This window comes from Ruditapes philippinarum, unplaced genomic scaffold (genome assembly GCF_026571515.1).
Source record: "Ruditapes philippinarum isolate M1 unplaced genomic scaffold, ASM2657151v2 ctg885_1_1_1_1, whole genome shotgun sequence".
Taxonomy (NCBI): Eukaryota; Metazoa; Mollusca; class Bivalvia; order Venerida; family Veneridae; genus Ruditapes; species Ruditapes philippinarum.
This window is the reverse complement of record NW_026857915.1, coordinates 292,385-312,015: the sequence shown is the minus strand read 5'-3', so window position 1 is coordinate 312,015 and position 19,631 is coordinate 292,385. Positions and strand designations below refer to the sequence as shown.

At 31.9% G+C, this 19,631-nt stretch overlaps 1 protein-coding gene across 1 annotated transcript in view; it reads right to left on the bottom strand.

The window, feature by feature from the left end:
• The window catches only part of LOC132751499 (E3 ubiquitin-protein ligase rnf213-alpha-like), a gene marked incomplete at its 3' end in the record, with an annotated part of 150,663 nt that overhangs the window by 43,883 nt on the left and 87,149 nt on the right, over positions 1–19,631 (bottom strand). Inside the window, exons 21-30 of the mRNA XM_060741665.1 lie at positions 19,187–19,360; positions 18,914–19,072; positions 17,239–17,406; positions 16,591–16,837; positions 15,529–15,750; positions 14,990–15,176; positions 14,479–14,615; positions 14,027–14,101; positions 3,333–3,439; positions 1,968–2,112 (exon numbers count right to left, since the gene is read on the bottom strand). Of these exons, the coding sequence (XP_060597648.1) occupies positions 1,968–2,112; positions 3,333–3,439; positions 14,027–14,101; positions 14,479–14,615; positions 14,990–15,176; positions 15,529–15,750; positions 16,591–16,837; positions 17,239–17,406; positions 18,914–19,072; positions 19,187–19,360 (1,621 nt within the window). The remainder of the gene's footprint in view (positions 1–1,967; positions 2,113–3,332; positions 3,440–14,026; positions 14,102–14,478; positions 14,616–14,989; positions 15,177–15,528; positions 15,751–16,590; positions 16,838–17,238; positions 17,407–18,913; positions 19,073–19,186; positions 19,361–19,631) is intronic.

Below are 19,631 nucleotides of genomic sequence, written 5' to 3'. Positions count from 1 at the left end.
AATTGATTGTTTTTCGTCAGCATTCATAATATTTTTGATATTATGCAATAGAAATATATATTCAATCCTTTTTAATGGATTCAATGATACGTGATTAACAGTAATGAAAATTAATGAAAACTGTCAGTGAATTTGGATAGTCGCTGATTCGGATAAGTGTAAAACAACAATTGACAAATGCTGTACGAATATTTAATCATGTCTCGGCCTCCTGTTTAACATCGTAGGTTAACTTACCATTGAGGACATAATATTTTTGCTTATTTATTTATTTCTTTATTTTTGTATTCACATGTATTAACATAAACGATAAGAGAGTGCAAAAATAAAATATCTGAATTGAAATTTCAAATGCATTCCCTTTTTTTCCTTAAACTATTTTGCAAATAACATGAAAAAAAAAACATGTAAAAACAAGAGCCGGTTGAACCGGGTGATGCTCCCCGAATAGGTTTTAGACACATGAAGGTATACCTCTTGTAGTGTCAGAGTTATGTCACAGACAAAGTTCAAAGTGTAAAAACAACCCAAATGTTGTGCACGATACATTGTCTCAATATGGTGATCATTTCTGTGAAATAGTTGTAAAATCAGACTTCAAAATAAGGAAGTTATGGGCTAGACACGATTTTTTGCTGCAAGGGTCATGCTGTGACCTTGACCTTCAAGTAGCGGCCCAATGTTTGCATGTGACACGTCGATTCAATATGGTGATCATCCCTGTGAAATAGTTGTTATATCCGACTTCAAGGAACGAAGTTTCTGGCCGAACGCGATTTTGCTGCAAGGTCATGCTGTGACCTTGACCTTCAAGATAGCGACCCAAATGTTGATCGCAACACGTCATCTCAATATTGTGATCATTTCTGTAAAATATTTTTAAAATCTGACTTCAAATAACGAAGTTATGGGCCAGACAAGATTTTGCTGCAAGGTCATGCTGTGACCTTGACCTTCAAAGCAGCGACCCAAATGTTGCGTGTATGGTGATCATTTCTGTGAAATAGTTTAAAAATCTGACTTCAAATAACAAAGTTATGAGCTGGACAGGATTTTGCTGCAAGGTCATGCTGTGACCTTGACCTTCAAGGTAGTGACCCAAATGTTGCGCGCGACACGTCGTCTCAATATGGTGATCATTTTTGTGAAATAGTTTTAAAATCCGACTTGAAATAAAGAATTTATGGACCGGACACGATTTTGATGCAAGGTCAGGCCCTGTGACATTGAAACCTTCAAGTAGCGACAAATGCTGCGGCGCGACACGTCGTCTCAATATGGTGATCATTTCTGTGAAATAGTTTTAAAAATCCGACTTCAAATAACTAAGTTATGGGCCGGACACGAATGGGACGGTACGGACGGATGTTCCTCACAACAGGACACCGTAATTATGTGGCTACTTGCTTATTGTTCTGCTCTATTGTTCTTTTTAGCCACACAAAAGAAAATAGCCACATAAAAGCATTACGGAATGAATGACATCAAAGAGAAAGAACAGTTACCTATTGTCCCTCTAGCCACATAATTACTCTCCTGTGAGTGCGGACGGACCGACGGACGGACGACAACCCGACGACTATATGCTCCCCCGAAATTTTTCAGGGAGCATAAAAATTCGGAAACCTTTCTAATCCGGAAACCTTTCTAATCCGAACTTTTATTCTGGTCCGGACGAGTTCGGATTAGACAGGTATAATAATAAATAAAAAGTATAATTTTATTTTATACTATATGAACAGATAATTATACATACACTGATGATTAAAATACTTAGAACTTGTTGAATTGCGATGGATCCAGTTATATATATGTGATTCACAAGTCGCAGTATTATTATTAAATTTTTGGCATTTTCCTTTGAGTTGTATAAAAAGATTCCGTGTCATATGTGACATTTGTAGGAACCCTTAAAATCTCACATATCAGTCTCGACATTACTATTATAAGTACAGGTATCTAAATACCTTCATTGTGATGAACTTCCAGCAGATATTCCTCTAGACATCTCTCTGCAGCTTCACTGACATCATAATCTAACATGTCAGCATTTACCAGACAGTGAATCTTTCTTCCTCCATCAAATATTGCTCTCCTCCAAAATATATCAACCTGTTATGGAAAATATAGACATCATTTTATGATTTAAGGCAGACAGCACTGAAATTATATTATAATTAGTTTGGTGAGTTCATCAGCAATAAAACTGATTAAAAAACTTACTTCCACACATAACACAATTTGAGATATATTACATTATTATTTTTCAAAATAAACATTCAGACATCATGACCTGAAGATGTTTCTTTCGCTTGTAAGATCAAATAATATTTTACCCATGAACACCATTTGATATCTTTGCACTTATGCCTACACTATTCATGAAAAGTTTACACAATGAGTTCATTGTGAATAATATTTCGATCCTGCATGCAAAACAAACACGTTGCTTCAAAATAATACATTATAATAAATGATTTAATATATATGTTTGTTGTCAGTAAAAAACAAATTCCAGTCAAACGCAGGCATGCAATTTGTTTGCGAAGCACAATCCATTTTCTGTGAGTTCGGTTATGTGTTTCGACACATGAATGTTTGTTTAACCAATTACTTCATGAGCAATTTGTAAAAAATGGCTGTTGTCATTGAAAAGTATCCCGTTACAAGTTCAAATTGCTATAAAACTATAAAAACTGCTTCAATACTAATCAAACTTGGCACAAGTGTTGACTAGACTATTGTCTTTGCAACAACATGCCCAGGTTTAAATTTCCTGTTACCATGGCAACGAGGGGACATCTAAAAATTGCCAAAAATCACTATTTTGCGTTGATTTTTTCCATCAAAAGTGATTTCAAAGAGATAGAGTCAAATGCTTTTCAGCGTTGGTTACACGTTACCTTATGATCGATCTGGGGTCATTTGTAGCCTCTCACAAGTCCAAAATTTTCTTAGCGATGAGGAGGACTGCAGTCTCCCTTCAAACCCCCTAAACAGAAGGAGGCACATCCCCCTTCTGGCAACCCCCAGATGTATCCTTTAGTTGGAAGACCGCGCCGAAAAAGTGGTAACTTTTTAAAACAACATTTCTTAAACAAAAACAAGTGTTGGGGGCCTAAATAAGGCATTTTTTCATCATTTGAGACAACAGATAGGGGGTGAAAAAGGCGTTAAAACGTGTGTATATCGCGTAATAGGTAAATGCAACTGATAACTTACGACAACTGGGGGTGATGTAAGTTTATGTGAGGCTTACTCATGAATCAAGTGGCTTATTCACAACATTATATCTTTGAAGATACTTTATCATTCTGATATATCAAACTTACTTCATCTTTTGTTGTGTTAGGTGTACACATGAGTATTTCATCAGACTGCGGTAAAGGTTGATCTTTGTCCATCATATATATAGATAGTGTTGTCATTAATACATCTCCTACAATATCAATAAGAACCAGTTACCCAAATATATGAACATGATCTCAATACAGAACTTTTCTGAATGCTTAAAGTAAAATAACGTCAGAACTTTAAAAACTTGCAAGTCAAGAAAGAGGCAACATTATTTTCTTCTAATTAATAAATGATTATGTTTTTGTCTGCAAGTGGAAGAGATGGTCAGAACTAAATATACCAAGTTTAAAAGCAATGCCTCGTCTAGTCCGAAATGCAAAAGTTGAGCTTGAAAATTTTAATGGATTTTATTGTCAAAATACATTACAGAGTTAAGTTTACAACTGTATTCAAAGCAAAACCATTATTATAAGATTAAAAGAATAACATTTATTGTTTGTACCATAAACTCAACTGAAATGTGAGGCTGACAGTACAATAGATTCAGAACAAGTAAGCTACCCTATATTCTATAAATAACCAAGCTAAAAATTGCATTTATCAGTTGTGTAGCTCCTTATAGCCTACACATCCTGAAAGAAAGCTAGTATAAATCATTTATTTATCTACCGGCATTTTCTATTATAATTTTAATCACCATATACTTATTAAACTATATATACACAAAATAACACCTCCAACAATCAATAGCATAACTAGAAATTGTTACAAATGCCGAATACGCCCGACACGCGCTTGTCAAAACACGCGCTATGTAGTTAATAATTTTGCACATAGGGAAAACGCAGAGGTTATAAGTTATTTTTTTTTTAAATGTTTTTTGAATGATTTGTCTTACATCAATAACATAAATTTGAGTTTGGATTTGAAGTTTTCATGACTTCTTTTAAGGGCAATATGTTATTTCACCCTGCGATTCCTGCACTTCTACTCAGTGAGATCTATCTACCTACAAAGTTTCAAGTTGATACCTTTTTATAGTTCTCAAGTTATTTTAAGGGCAAATTTCAAGGGTAAAAATGAATAAAAGGCATTAACTCCAAAATTTGTAATGAGAAAGTTACGCCTTATTCACTGCACTTCTACTTAATGAGATCTATCCATCAACAAAGTTTCTTGTTAAAACCCCTTGAGGTTTAAGAGTTATGTCCCGGACAGTATTCAAAGTGTAAAATAAACAAAGGGCACTAACTCCAAAATAGGGCAAGGCAGGGTTACGGTTCATTTGCACTGCAATTCTACTCAATGAGATCTATCTTATGGAGAGCGTTCATTGCCAAAATTCCAGACATGTAAAGTGTTCCTTTGGAAAACTACTTTTGAAAATGTGATCTTGTATGCCTATAATTTTTGACTGTATCCGTGTACTGCAAATAATATGCTTCTTAATCCAATCTTTTAATCGAAGGTTCTAGTTTAAAAAAAAATAAGTTTACATATAGATTTAAACAACTGACCTAAAATAAAATAAACAACAACAAAACAAGAATGCTTTTGTGAAAAAATGCTGTGCCACCGTATTAAAATAACGGAAGTAGATTTTTTTGTTACTATACAATTGAACTTTGCCATAATGCAATAGTTACTAGTGAATTTGGGGTCAAGGCCATATTTCAGCATGTCAAATTATTAGACACATATGTTTCTTATGTTAATATACAAAGGCCATAGTGCAATAATTTATTCAAAAATAAAATATACTCCTATTGACAAAAAAATAGGTATTAACTGTATAACATAGATGTATTAAACTTTAAAATGCAGGTACAGTACCTTTTTCTTAAATACCATCTTTTCAATTAAGCATTACCAATTCCTTAAAACATATTCATTATTAAATACATGGTGTAAATCATAATGTCCTTATAATGTGCTCAAATTGTTTCATATAACATCTCTACAAACCTCACAACTTTCTTGCTAGAGTTCATTACATGAATCATTTCATAAGTACCTCTGGAAATCATGACCCAGCTATTGAATATTTTACATAACTAGAAATGTGTCCATAGGACACGGATGCCCCCACACACCACTGTTCTGTCAATCTTATGACTCTAGGTCAAATATTTTTTGGACTACATGTGCCACAAGTTGAAAACTAAAAATCAACAAAGGGCCATAATTCTGTTAAATTTGGTCGCAGCAAAAATTCCTACCTTTACTACCATCTACACATTAAGGTTGTTAATCCCTGGAAGTTTAAGCAAAATCTGCCATCCGGTTTAAGAGGAGTTGCATTCACAAAATTTCTACATAGTATATAATGAAAAAAACAACAAAGGGCCATAATTCTGTTAAATTTGGTTGCAGCGAAAATTCCTTCCTTTACTGCCATCTACACATAAAGGTTGTTCATCCTTGGAAGTTTAAGCAAAATCTGCCATCCGGTTTAAGAGGAGTTGCATTCACAAAATTTCTATATAGTATATAGTGAAAAAATCAACAAAGGGCCATAATTCTGTAAAGTTTGGTCGCAGCAAAAATTCCTTCCTTTACTACCATCTTCACCTTAAGGTTGTTCATCCCTGTAAGTTTAAGCAAAATCTGCCATGCGGTTTAAGAGGAGTTGCGTTCACAAAATTTCTACATAGTATATAGTGAAAAAATCAACAAAGGGCCATAATTCTGTTAAATTTGGTCGCAGCAAAAAATTCCTTCCTTTACTACCATCTACACATTAAGGTTGTTCATCCCTGTAAGTTTGAGCAAAATCTGCCATGCGGTTTAAGAGGAGTTGCGTTCACAAAATTTCTTCATAGTATCTAGTGAAAAAATCAACAAAGGGCCATAATTCTGTTAAATTTGGTCGCAGCGAAAATTCCTTCCTTTACTACCATCTACACATTAAGGTTGTTCATCCCTGTAAGTTTAAGCAAAATCTGCCATCCGGTTTAAGAGGAGTTGCTTTCACAAGATTTCGGGACGTACGGACGGACTGACGGACTGACACTCGGACGGACAAGTGCAACGCTATATGCTCCCACTCTGTGGGGGCATAAAAATTGACATAACGCCGCCTGTCAGTCAAACTGGCAGGGGTCACAGAGATAAGCCAATCAGCGATCGTAATCAGTTCCATGCTAAGATGCCTGCGAAGTCAACCATTTTCCTTAGACAAGCTACTTGTCTAAGACAATAGTAATTGAGATTGAACTTATTTAATTTTCTGTCAATTTAAAGTTTTTTTATCGATATAATAATTAAGTTACCAAATATACTGACATACTGACAGATCGAGTAAGTTTACTATACAGAAAGTCAATAATTTTCTACATATGGAAATAATAATTACATAACATTTATCCTGGCTATAACACAATGCATTGGAAAAGGAAAAGATTTAAACAAATCCACTTTTTTATTTCCATTCTATCTATTCATAATCACATTACATATAATAAGGTCCAAGAATATCCAGAACATATGACATTTTTTCGTTTCTAAAGTATAGCTTCAATAAAAACGCAGCCATGGAAATGCAAATATAATGAGTAAATACAATAAAAAAATTGGGTAAATTATGTTACCTGAATATTTCTATTAAAGTTTAATAAATAAATATCAAATATTCAAATAGATCTGATTAATACCATTGACATCATGTCTGATGTGAATCATATTTTAAAGAGAATCACGTTGTGTTATGTCGTGAATCATATAAAATGTATGTTAACAATACATAATCACATATAAAAAGTTAACTAGGGCATTCAAATTTCTGAATCAATTTTAACCATTCATGAACAAATTAATGTATTATCTAAACTAAATTTCGCACATAAAACTCGAAAAATGATATTAAATTCATTTGTGTTTAACTGAAGTACTGTTTTTTGTTTCGCTTTTTCGATTTCAATATAAAACGGTCATAATATAATCATATACTTTTCTACATACAGTTTCTCTTTAAATTTGTAAGATATAATGATATAATGATGTTTTAAATTTTCATTGAAGTCAACAAGAAATGACACGATCTTTATTACAACGTTTCATTATCATTAATACGTGAAAGCAGATATTGTCCTCTTTTTACTTTTTTGAAATATCATAATACATTTATACATTGAATATTTGATCTACTTTGAATAAAACCATTAAAAGCATCAACATTTTATATATAGAAAATTTAAACAAGGTAAATATATTGGTAACATTAAGGACATAACAGTTTTGCGAATACATCGATACCTTATTTTGTCTAAGGCTCTTACTGAGCGGGTCACGTGAATCAGTGGGCGGAGCGATCCCTTCTCTGGCGTAATGCCAATTGCAGAACATGTATTAGACATTCCAATGTAAGTTGTTTCCTTTCACATTAAGAGATTTTTAAAATTTTACTATATGTACATAATGAAAATGAATGACCCTGGAGCGGGGCCAATTTTGACCCCAGGGCTATAATTTGAAGAATCTTGGTGGAGATTCACTACACTATTTTTCATGAAAAATATCTTATCTCTCGCTTTTGTCAATTCCAAGAAGTATTTTTTTTAAAGTTTTAATTATATACACATATGGAAAACCTATGACCCCTGGGCTGGGTCAATTTTGACACAAGGGGCTAAATTTGAACAACTTTGATAGAGGACCAATATATTATAAGAATCTTACACTGGCTGCCGGTACAGACCGGAATATCTAGCTTGAGGGTAACTGTTTACGGCGTTAACGAGGCTCCGGTTGTCGATGCAGACGGAAATATCTAGCTCTCGTGTAACTGTTTAGCGGAATTCTTTGAATTAATTTGGAAGCCCTTTACCCAAGGAACAATCCTGCCAAGTTGGGTTGAAATAGGACAAGTGGTTTTCCACAAGTGAATTTTCTAAGGTCATTGTGACCTGACCATTCAGCTTATGACCCTAAAATCAATAGGGATCATGTATTGTACATGGCTGTTCATCATATAAAATTTTACAGCTGTAGGTTGATTAATACTTAATTTATTAAGCGAAAACCGTTTTCAGTTTTAAGGTAATAATGAGCTTGACCTTTGACTTTGTAACCCAAAAATTAATAGGGGTCTTCTACTCAATATTGACAACCAACCTATAAAGTTTGAACACTGTGGGCCAAATAGAACTTAACTTTTGCTCCAGAAACCACAATTTTCAGTGTAAACTTCATTGTGACACCGACCTTAAACCTTATGACCCTTAAATCAATAGGGGTCCTAAATTGAGCATGGCTGTTCATCCTATTAAATTTTACAGCTGTAGGTTGATTAATACTTAAGTTATTAAGCGAGAACCATTTTCAGTTTTAAGGTTATAGTGACCTTGATCTTTGACCTTGTGACCCAAAAATCAATAGGAGTCTTCTACTCAATATTGACAATCATCCTAGTATGAAGTTTGAATATTGTGGGCCAAATGTAACTTAAATTATGCTCAAAATATTGTGATGAAAATCCTGCATAAGAGTTCCTGTACAAGACATTTTTGTTTGTCGATAAAACAAAGATTATTTTGTTTGAAAAAATTCTTAAAATCATGTTCAAGCATTCCTGTGTAAGATATTTGTTTGGATGTCCAAACAAAAAATAATGAGAAAAAAATCATGTTCAAGAATTCCTGTGTGAGATATTTGTTCGGTCCACCGAACAAAATGTTAAGGATAAAACAGCCTGTGTAAGATATTTTCTTGGTCGCAGAACAACAAAAAAATGCGATAAAAATCATGTATCAGAGTACATGTGTAAGACAATTTTGTCTGTGGATCAAATCAAAATTAATTTACAAAAGCACATTTCATAAGATCAAAAAGGAATTTCCTTTCAGTCCAAAGTAAAAAATGTCAATTTTTATATTTTAATTGGATGTAATACGTCTTTTTGATCTTATGAAATGTGCTTCTATAAAGCAATTTTGATTTGATTGACCGACAAAAATGTTTTATACATGAAATCTTTTACGGATTTTCATTGTACATGTAATTATTTGGTCAGTCGACCGACCAACATGTTTTACAGGAAATTAAGAAAAGAATTTTTTATCCTTTTTTTTGTTAAATATTAATAAATGAATATTAAATAAATATTTTACACATAAATTCTTGTACAGGATTTTTTTTGTTCTGTCAAAAGTATAAAATGATTTAATTTTAATTTAATTTTTATATTTTCATTGGATGTAAAATTTTCTCTCTTTTTTTTTGATCTTATGATATGTGCTTTTGTAAACCAATTTTGATTTGATCGACTGACAAATATGTCTACTACATGATTTTTATTGTAATTTTTTTGTCTGCCGACCAAACAAATATCTTACATAGCAACTTTGAACAGGATTTTTCATCCCAAATTTATGTTCAGTCGACCGAAAAAATATCTTACACTGGAATTCTTGAATAGAATTGTTTATCATACCTTTTTTGTTTGGTAGACGAAACAAATATCTTTCACAGGAATTCTTGAACATGATTTTTTATGAATGTTTTGTTCAGACAAAAGAATATTTTTTTTTAATATTTTCATTGGATGTTATATGTCTTTTTGATATGATGAAATTTGCTTTTATAAAGCATAATTTTTTTTGATTTATCGACCGACAAAAGTGTCTTATACGGGAACTCTTATACCGGATTTGTATCGTAGTTTTGTTTCGTCAACCAAATGAATATCTTATACAGAAATTCTCATCCTGATTTGTTTTGTTTGCTCGACAACATAAATATCTTACACAGAAATTCTTGAAAAAGATTTTTATAATCTTTTTTGTTCTGTCAAAAGAATAAAATGTCAATTTTTATATTTTCATCGGATGTAACATTTTCTTTTTGATGTTTTGAAATTTTCTTTTGTAAAGCAATTCTGATACGATCGCCCGACAAAAATGTCTTACATTGCAATGTCTTACATTGCCGAAAAAATATCTTACATAGCAATTTTTGAACAGGGTTTTCCCTCCTAAATATTTTGTTTGGTAGACCAAACAAACATCTTACACAGGAATTATTTCTTGAACAGAATTTTTAATCGTAATTTCGTTGATCAGTCAACCGAACAAATAACCTACACAGGAATTCTTGAACAGGAATTTTATGATTTTTTTTTGTTCAAACAAAAGAATATAATGTCATTTTATTATTTTTTATTGGATGTAACATGTCTTTAAGATCGAATGAAATTTTTCATTGTAAAGCAATTTTGTTTTGATTGACCACAAAATGTCTTATACTGGATTTTTTCATCGTATATTTTTGTTCGGGCAACCGATCAAATATCTAATACAGGAATTCTTGAACAGGATTTTTATTGATTTTTTTTGTTTGGTTGAACAAACTTATATCTTACACATGTATTCTTTTTGTTTGCTCAAAAGAATAAAATGTAAACTTTTATATTTTCACAAAAATGTCTTATATAGGAAGTCTTGAACAATATTTCTTAAAGTGACATTATGCCCATCCATGGGTGGATATAGAGTGAACAGGTGAAAGTCAAAATAAGTAAATATTTTCTCATAATTCCTTTCAATTTTATAAGTACTTCACGTGAACGATAAATAACTCACTAGGCCCTGTGAAATGTGTGTAATTATACGTCGGAATGTAACTGTAATCTTCAATTTATAAAAAGAGTGGGACAGTCTTTTAATATATTTAGGTAGATTTATTTTTTACCCTAAACATTTTCAAATATCATGTGTTGGTCAATCACCATTATAACGACAGTTTATTGAAATATATAGTCAATTATAGTCAATTTGACTATGAAACAAGAACGTGTTTGTTAAACAAAAATGCCCCCGGCTCAGATTCTTGTCAGTAGCAATATTTCAAAAAATATTTACCCATTCACTAAGTAATGGACAGAAAAAATTGCCAAAAAATTGTAAACACAAGTTATATAGCTGACAAAGTCATGGCATTTTGTAATTGTGAAAATATAAGTTGCCAAGTCATTGCTCTGACTTGTGAAGTTGAAAAAATATTCAACTTCGTGCAAGTTTTTCCTACCAAATATGAAATACATCTGTCATTAAATAAAGGCTGTATGGGCAAAAGTGTAAATATCTATTTTGAGCACTGGTGACCTTAACCAAACTGACCCCTAACTCTATCCAAAAGAAGAATACAATGTAAGTTATCTTCCTACCAAAATATGAAATACATCTGTCAATAAATAAGGCTGTATAGGCAAAAGTGTAAAAAACTATTTTTAGCACTGGGGACCTTAACCAAACTGACCCTAACTCTATCCAAAAGAAGAATACCATGTAAGTAATCTTCCTACCAAATATGAAATACATCTGTCAATAAATAAAGCTGTATTGGCAAAAGTGTAAAAATCTATTTTTAGCACTGGTGACCTTGACCCAACTGACCCCTTACTCAATCAAAAGAAAGAATACCATGCAAGTTTATCTTCCTACCAAATATGAAATACATCTGTCAATAAATAAAAGCTGTATGGGCAAAAGTGTTAAAATCTATTTTTAGCACAAGTGACCCCAATCAAAACGATGAATACCATGCAAGTTATCTTTCTTACAAATATTTAAATATATCTGTCACTTTAATAAAGGCTGTATGAGCAAATGTGTAAAAATCTATTTTAGCACTGGTGACCTTGACCCAACTGACCACTAACTCCATCAAAGTTTATGTTTCCATCAATTATAAATAACACCTGTCTATAGAATAAGGTCAATACACCTGTAAAAATGTACAATCTATTTTTAACATTGGTGACCTTGACATTGTGAACATTGACCTTGACCCAAATGACCACATACTACACCCAAAGAAGGAGGATTGTATTTAACTAAGACATCACATAAAATATAAAGGCTGTATGAGCAAAAATGTTTATTATTATATATTTTAAACCAATGACCTTGACCTTGACCCTAGAGACCGCTTACTCCACAAAAAATTAGAGGACCATCAAAGGTATCCAAAGGTACTAAATATGAAAGATATCATTAAAGAAATTAAGCAATTAGGGAAATTAAAGATAAATCCAACTTGCCAAAATAGGTTACCCAGACAAGGCCCTATTTTCAAAGTGAAAAAAAAGGGAAATAACTGGGAAATATGGATGACACAGTTATATAACTTGGCAATATCATGTACTTTGTATTGATAAGTAAGTGTGGAAATTATAAAGCCATTAGTAAAGATAGAACTTAAGATATTTCTTACTTGCCGTTTTAGGTTAACCATTATTCATTTTCTAAGTGCTGAAAAGGGCAATAACTTGGTAAATATGAAAGCCAGAGTTATGTAACTTGCCCAGATCATATACTTTGTATTGATTAGTAAGTGTGTAAACTTAGAAGCCATTGGTACAGGTAGAATTAAAGAAAAATCCAACTTGCCGTTCTAGGTTAACCTCGTACCGACAGACGGACAGACGGAAAGAAGGACGGACGGACGGTTCAATCACTATATGCCAGGGGGCATAAAAATGAGCATAATGTCACTTTTATAGTTTTTTCTGTTCGGTTGACCGAACAAAATTTACAAAAAAAATTATGTTTTCATTAGATCAAGGACCAAAATCATTTTTGTCATAGATTGGATGTAACATGATTGAACCTTTCCTTGTTGATCTTGTTTATCATATTTTTTCAAACTCATGAAATGTGTTTTGTATAAAAGATTTGTCCGATTGATAAAACAAAACGTATTTTACAGTAGTTCTTATACAGAAAATTTGTTGGGTTTTTGTTTGTTTGGTTTAGCAATTTTATTTCAAAACATGTAAATTAACATAGTTTCCTTCGTCATGCATATTAAAAATATGCAACAACTGTGGTGCTCGTGTGATTTCTCTGTGAATGTTAACCTGTGTGTGAAGTTAAATTAAACAAGAACACCTCACAGTAACAAAATAAATAAAAATAATAAATAATCAGACGTTTTCATTTTAAAATTTTAAAATGTCTGAAACTGAATATTAATTTATATAAAAGTTTTGAATTTTAAACTTCCTGTCAATTTTTGAAACAAAAAAAATGGGGAAATTTCCCCTTATTTTTCCCCATTACCGTAAAGAATTTTCATTCAGAAAGGGGGATTTTCCCCTTTTTAATTGGGGAATTTCTCCATTTCCTTAATTGGTTAGTTCCGCTAAAGGGAGAATTGCAAATTTCTTTAAAATATGTTCCTTAAATACTTATAAGTTCATCATAAGTATATAATTATCAATACATGTTAAAATTTAAAGAGAAACAATTTCTTTTACTCCAACGAATATTTAATCCCATTTAAGGAAACTGGGAAAATGGACAAATCCCATAGGATGCCACACTTTGAATACTTGCCCGGCACTTAATTTTTGTGCCATCTTTGTATAAACTGCCAATTATCATCTATTTCCATCCATATTACTGTTTCATTTACATTTTTGTATTGATTTTTTATTAAAAAGGGTAGCTGAGTTTGCAAAAAATACGGATTTGCAACTTATTCCGGAGACTGTTGGTGCCTATCAAGTGAGTCCCCTAGATTTCTATCTACACGTAAATTTTTACCAAGCCACGTCCCTGTCTAATGCAACTTATATTCTACACAGCAACTTCTCTGATATTCTACTACTAACATGTAACTCAAGCAACAAACAAATAATATTATACACCTGGTGTTTTGGAAAAGATGCAAATAATCTTTTACATAGTGACTTTTTACATTGTATTTTCAAAAGTGTAAGTTAATTTACCTGATGGACAAATGATTAGATTGGGTTGTCCTTCTTTGTATCCAGGAGGTAGAGATCTACATACCTCACTTGTTTCTTTATTATAGAAAATAATAAAAAAATACTATCCTTTAAAATTTACAAATAAAATGTTGGTACAAAATATTTATTTTTGTATAACCAGTGTTTATGTCAAATCAATAGACACATAGATACATAGAATTAACAGAATAAATATATCATGTTAATTTTAAGACTTTAAAATATTTCTCCAAATCTTTTCCATGTACATTTAAACAGAAAATATTTATCAATTCAAAGAGTAATGTCATCTGTCTTTTTAACAATTCCATATCGAGGTTCTTTTTAATTTATCACAATAGCACATAAAAATCCTTTGAAATTTAATGCACACTGGAGATCCATTTTTAACAATAAACACAAGCTAAATTCAAACAACAAATAAATCGTACCTTTCATTGAGAGATATTTTAAAATAAGACCAAGATGTTCTAGACTAAGATAATCTCTTATATTGGAAGAAATTGATTCCAAGAACTTGTTCCATAACTCCTCTAAGTCATTTATCAAAGGTTCTGATCCAAAAGTTCTGAAATACAGATGAAACTGTAAAAGCACCGTATCCTACTACATAGGCCTGAATGTAACGGTTACACTGTGAAAGTAAAAAGTTATTGCGTTCGTTTTAACATATGATAATTAAATTCTTCATTATCATGTCATTTATATTTGAACACATTATTTATACATAAAGCATTTTTCATTTAAACACATAAATATTTCGATTAAAAATTGATATTTTATTTAAAAAATTGTTATTTGATTAAATTCTGTCAAAGAAGTGCGATTTTCTTTAAAAAAGTGATTTTGTTAAAATATCAATGTTGTATTGGTTAAACAAAATAAAATATCAGTGAAATAAAAACAGTAAGTGCATATTTTATCACTTTTGGTGCTTCTTACTTTTGTTTTCCCAATCCAGATATGTTTGTTGTAATCATAGATTGTATGTCAGTCTTAGATTGGCTCCAGCCAGTGAAAGTTGGTCTCTGTGAAAGATGTTTTCTAACTGGTTTATTTTTTTCTTGCATTGGTTGATCATCATCTTCAGATGTGTCCGTTTCTTCATGATCCATGCACCAAACTATTCCTAGAGTTAAAGAAAAGAAACATAAGAATATTGAAAGTTATACTTGTACGTTATTTATTTACGACTGTGTTGATTCTTATTAAATAATTCCACTTAAACAAGTCCTTGTGCATATTTTAAATTCAATTTTGTTCTGAAAGCTTGTAAATAAATAATTGATATATCTATCATTTTTTATGCAAATTATAAGAAAGAAATAGCAGTTGACATGACCTGAAAAATATTAACAAAATCAACTCGCTGTTATTCATAATAGTTTTATGTAATGACAGGTCAACTTTTCTATAAATGGAAGAACTTTAATATTTTTAACAGATCATTAAGATGCTTATAGATAAGCTTAATTCTAAACCTGCAGTCACATCGTCGGGGTCCACAAAATCCAAAGCTTTAATAGCAAGTGTCTGCTCGTAGCCAGCCTGAATAAGCTCTTGTACAAAGTTCTGTTTCTTCTCATCTTCAGTAGAATCTGTCAAAGTGTTTGCTTCCTCTTGGTCCCGTTCCTCCTCTGCCTCCATCACAGCGCCCCGCTCAATTTCTTCTTTAGCAGAAGTCATTGAATCCAACAGATCATCTAATTATTAATTAAGTGAATTGAATAAAATGCCTGATTACAAACTGAGATAAGTTATAATACAATCAAGACTAAAACATATGCACATGCTTTCCTACTTAAATTGCTGATTAAGACAAAAGCTCTCCGTATGACATCGTGCTCGACTATTCTCAGTGCTTGACAGTAAGAAAAGGGGTATAACTCAACCAGAGTTTTGGATCTGTGCCCCTCATGTCAGATAATCACAGAGCACAAATGGTGAAGATTCAACCTATTACCTTCAGTAGTTTTGACAATATTCTATTCTATTCAAAACAAATAAAAAATTCAGCTCTTTAACTGAAAACATAAAATAAGAGACACTTGTTTCATTTGGTAAGCATAATTATAAAATATCTTCACAAAATATCGTAGATTTAAACTAGTTTACAAGAGTGAATTTGTTGGAAATACTGTTAAAAAAGTTCTAAGAATATATGAAGGTGGTGTACATAAACCATTTGCTTTTCAGCATATCCAAAGCATAACAGAAATCAGAAAAACAAAATGAGCACATAAAAACTAATGAAACTAAACCACAGACGTTAAGCTTGCACAAACAGCTCAATGTGTAACACTTCTGTAAATCTATAGACCTAGGCTTCGAACGTTACAGGTATATTTGGTCACAAGCATTTTTTTTTTAAATCTCTCACGCTATTTTGTTAGATTTATTAGAGAACTTATTAGTTATTTGCTAAGTAACAGACCAGAGTTAGTAGGGAATGATAATTTGGTAAATGTCAGACAATAAACATCGATTTTTCTATCAGTATTTATCTTGACAAATAAAGAAAAGTTATAAAAATATAAAATAACCTGGTGTACAATTTTCTTTAACAGCAGAGAGGAGTGGGTAGATAAGATGAGAAGGCTCTAAATCTGATCCCATTTTGACAAGCTCTCGTTGTAGAATGACCAACTGGTCTACAGTGAAATAATTCAAATGAAGATGATTCTTTCTTTTTTCTTTGATATACTTCAACCATTCCTCTAAACATGTCTCCATAAAATTTGCTAACTCTGGTATTATGTCTTGCAGACCTTCGGTATCAGTTTTTTTCCCCTACAAAAATGTCATTTTATAACTGTTAATATCAACTTTCTTGTTTTAATTACATTTTTTGACGATTCTATATGCCATATTTGTGGCAAAAGTAAGCACTTCAGTAGTAGAAAATCAAACTGAAAACACAGAATAGTTTTCTCATTGCAAAGAATTCACATTGTTGCATGATATTCACATTCACAGCACTAAGGGGTATATAATTTTAGCTCAGTAATTTTTAAACTTGGCTTCTAAGATTTGTTTTTTTTTGTAATCATATCTAATTAATATAATCAGTTTCTGTGAACAATTAAGGAAAACAATGCATTCTCTCCTTCAATGCTTTATATGCACTGTTACATAAATCGATAATGAAAGCAGATACAGACTTAAATAATATCCCAATAAGTGAAACTAACCTTCAACTGGGGTGCACCATCACCTTGTCCAAACTCTAGAATAGCACAAACTGGTCGTTCAGGTCGAGGGTCACAGAAAAACCTGCTTCTCCAGTCTTTAAAAAGTACACATCCAGAGGAACTAAGTTTCATGTATACACTACTTAGTCTAGTTATACTGTCAAATATCTAAAAGACAAATTATCATCATTCAATAAAATCTGTTTTGATTTTTAAAACTTATTTGGTAAAAAGGACTGGATGGCTCAGCTAAACTTTGCTAGAAATGGTAAAAGCCAGTGATGAGGTCACACTGGCTTCCTCATGTTTTTTCAAGGCTAAAAAGAATATAAAATAAGCAACCCAAAGAGCAACTGGTTACTATCTAAGGTAATTGTCATTGTTATTTCACGAGGGAAGACTGTATTTTCCTATTTAAGTCTTAATATGCTATGTAACCCTCTGGTCTTGGCAAATTTTCACCCACGAGGCATGATTTATATAAGTTTTGTAGAAGACCCTAGGTGATTTTACAAGCAAATTATCTCAATCTTGGCTTTGTTTTTCGCAATATTTTTACTACAAGTCTAAGACAAATATGTGACAAACTGGACAATGTCATTTTTGACCAAAGGATATGACTTATATAAATTTTGTAGAGGTCTACGTGGCAATCTAAGCTCTTGGCATTGTAGTTACACAAAAGACTCAAAAGTATTTTACTATTCAAGTCTATATAGACTATTGGACCCCAGTTTGGGGTCAATTAATTTGATTTTGCTGTCAACCACAAAGTGTTGCTATATGCCAAATATCTGAGCTCTAGGCATATTAATTTCTTAAGTAAAGTATTCTAATTTATTTTATTATAAAAGTCTATATTAATTATTTCTTGACCCGCGGCGCAAAATTTATATAAAATTGGGAAAAACAGAATTTCTAAAGAACATCCAAAACGACATCATTGAAAATGTTGCAGACTCGGTTGAATTGAGTCTGTTCATGAATGGTACTGTAGAGTGCAAGTTACCGTCCATGCCACCTAGCACATGGACTAAGTTCTAGGCATAACCGTTTAATAAAAGAATATTTAAATGAAATTTTCTTTAAATCTTAAGTAAACTAAATCATTTTTTACCCCTTGGACATGATTCATGTGACTTTTATTGATAACTAATGTGATGATACATGTCAAATATTTAGGCTCTGGGTATTGTTGTTTCTGAAAGGAAATGTTTTAAAGATTTCAGTTATATTTAAGTCTTTCTTGGCTCCTGTGACCTACTTAGGTATCAGACTGGAATCATTTTTTAACTTTTGTAGAGGACCATCTAAGAATTATTAATTTCTTTGGTTAAAATCTATAAAGTTGTCTAGGAGGCGAAGTTGTTTAAAGAAATTTCGGGACAACGAAGGAGGATGAAGGACGGAAACACACAGACATCTCATAAGTTCACTTTGTGCCCAGATGTGCTTAAAACAAATGAAAACAATGTCAAGATTAGGTTTTTAACTCAAAGCACGGATACAACAAATCATTGTACTCACTTCAAATCTATTCATTTGTACTCCCTTTTATACATTCTGTTACTGTAACAAATATTTCAATGCACTGAGACCTTTTCCCTCACACAATAATGATACACATTATCCTTATCATGATGTTAACATAACATGTTTCTAAAATTACACTTGCCATGGTGAATCTGTCAACACTATCAGAACCCTTCTCTGCCTTGCCTGCCACCAACATAAGTCGGCTCTGTAAATCTTGAAGCTGGGTGAAGTTGTAATTTTTCAACTCTCTTTTCCCTTCTTGTTCTGGCACAGTCAACTTCAGAATATCTGACATTTCCTAAAATTCAAACTTAATTATCAGAATCCTAAAAATTCATATTTCTAACAATTACAAAATGTTTTGCAAGAATGCCAGTGCAGCAAATAATATTTCCAACGTAGTAAAACTTACCATAATTGCACCATCAATCTGTTGTGTCTGCGTCTCTTTCTTCCATGTATTTTTACCGAGTGTAAATATTCCATTAGCATTAATAGCTTCAACTTGCATAAGGGATGTTACCTCTACCGAGCCATGGGCTTGTTTGATTGCTTTAAGCCACTCAAGCTGACCTGTAGTGTCTAGCTGTAAAGGAATATAAAAGGCTAAATTCTTTTATTAGAGATATAAAACACAGGGCAATAAAATGGTAAAATTTCCAAAATGATTTTGAAAAGGATCTCAATGTTAAATGATAAAAAATGCTCATTGTTATAACTAATTCTTTGAGAATAAGAAACAACTTATTTAACAGATTTATCATGTCATTATAAGTACATTGTTCATGTTTTAGCAGATATTGATTTAATCATTCTTTACATACTTATCATGAATGTGATTAAGCTGATTTCTGGTT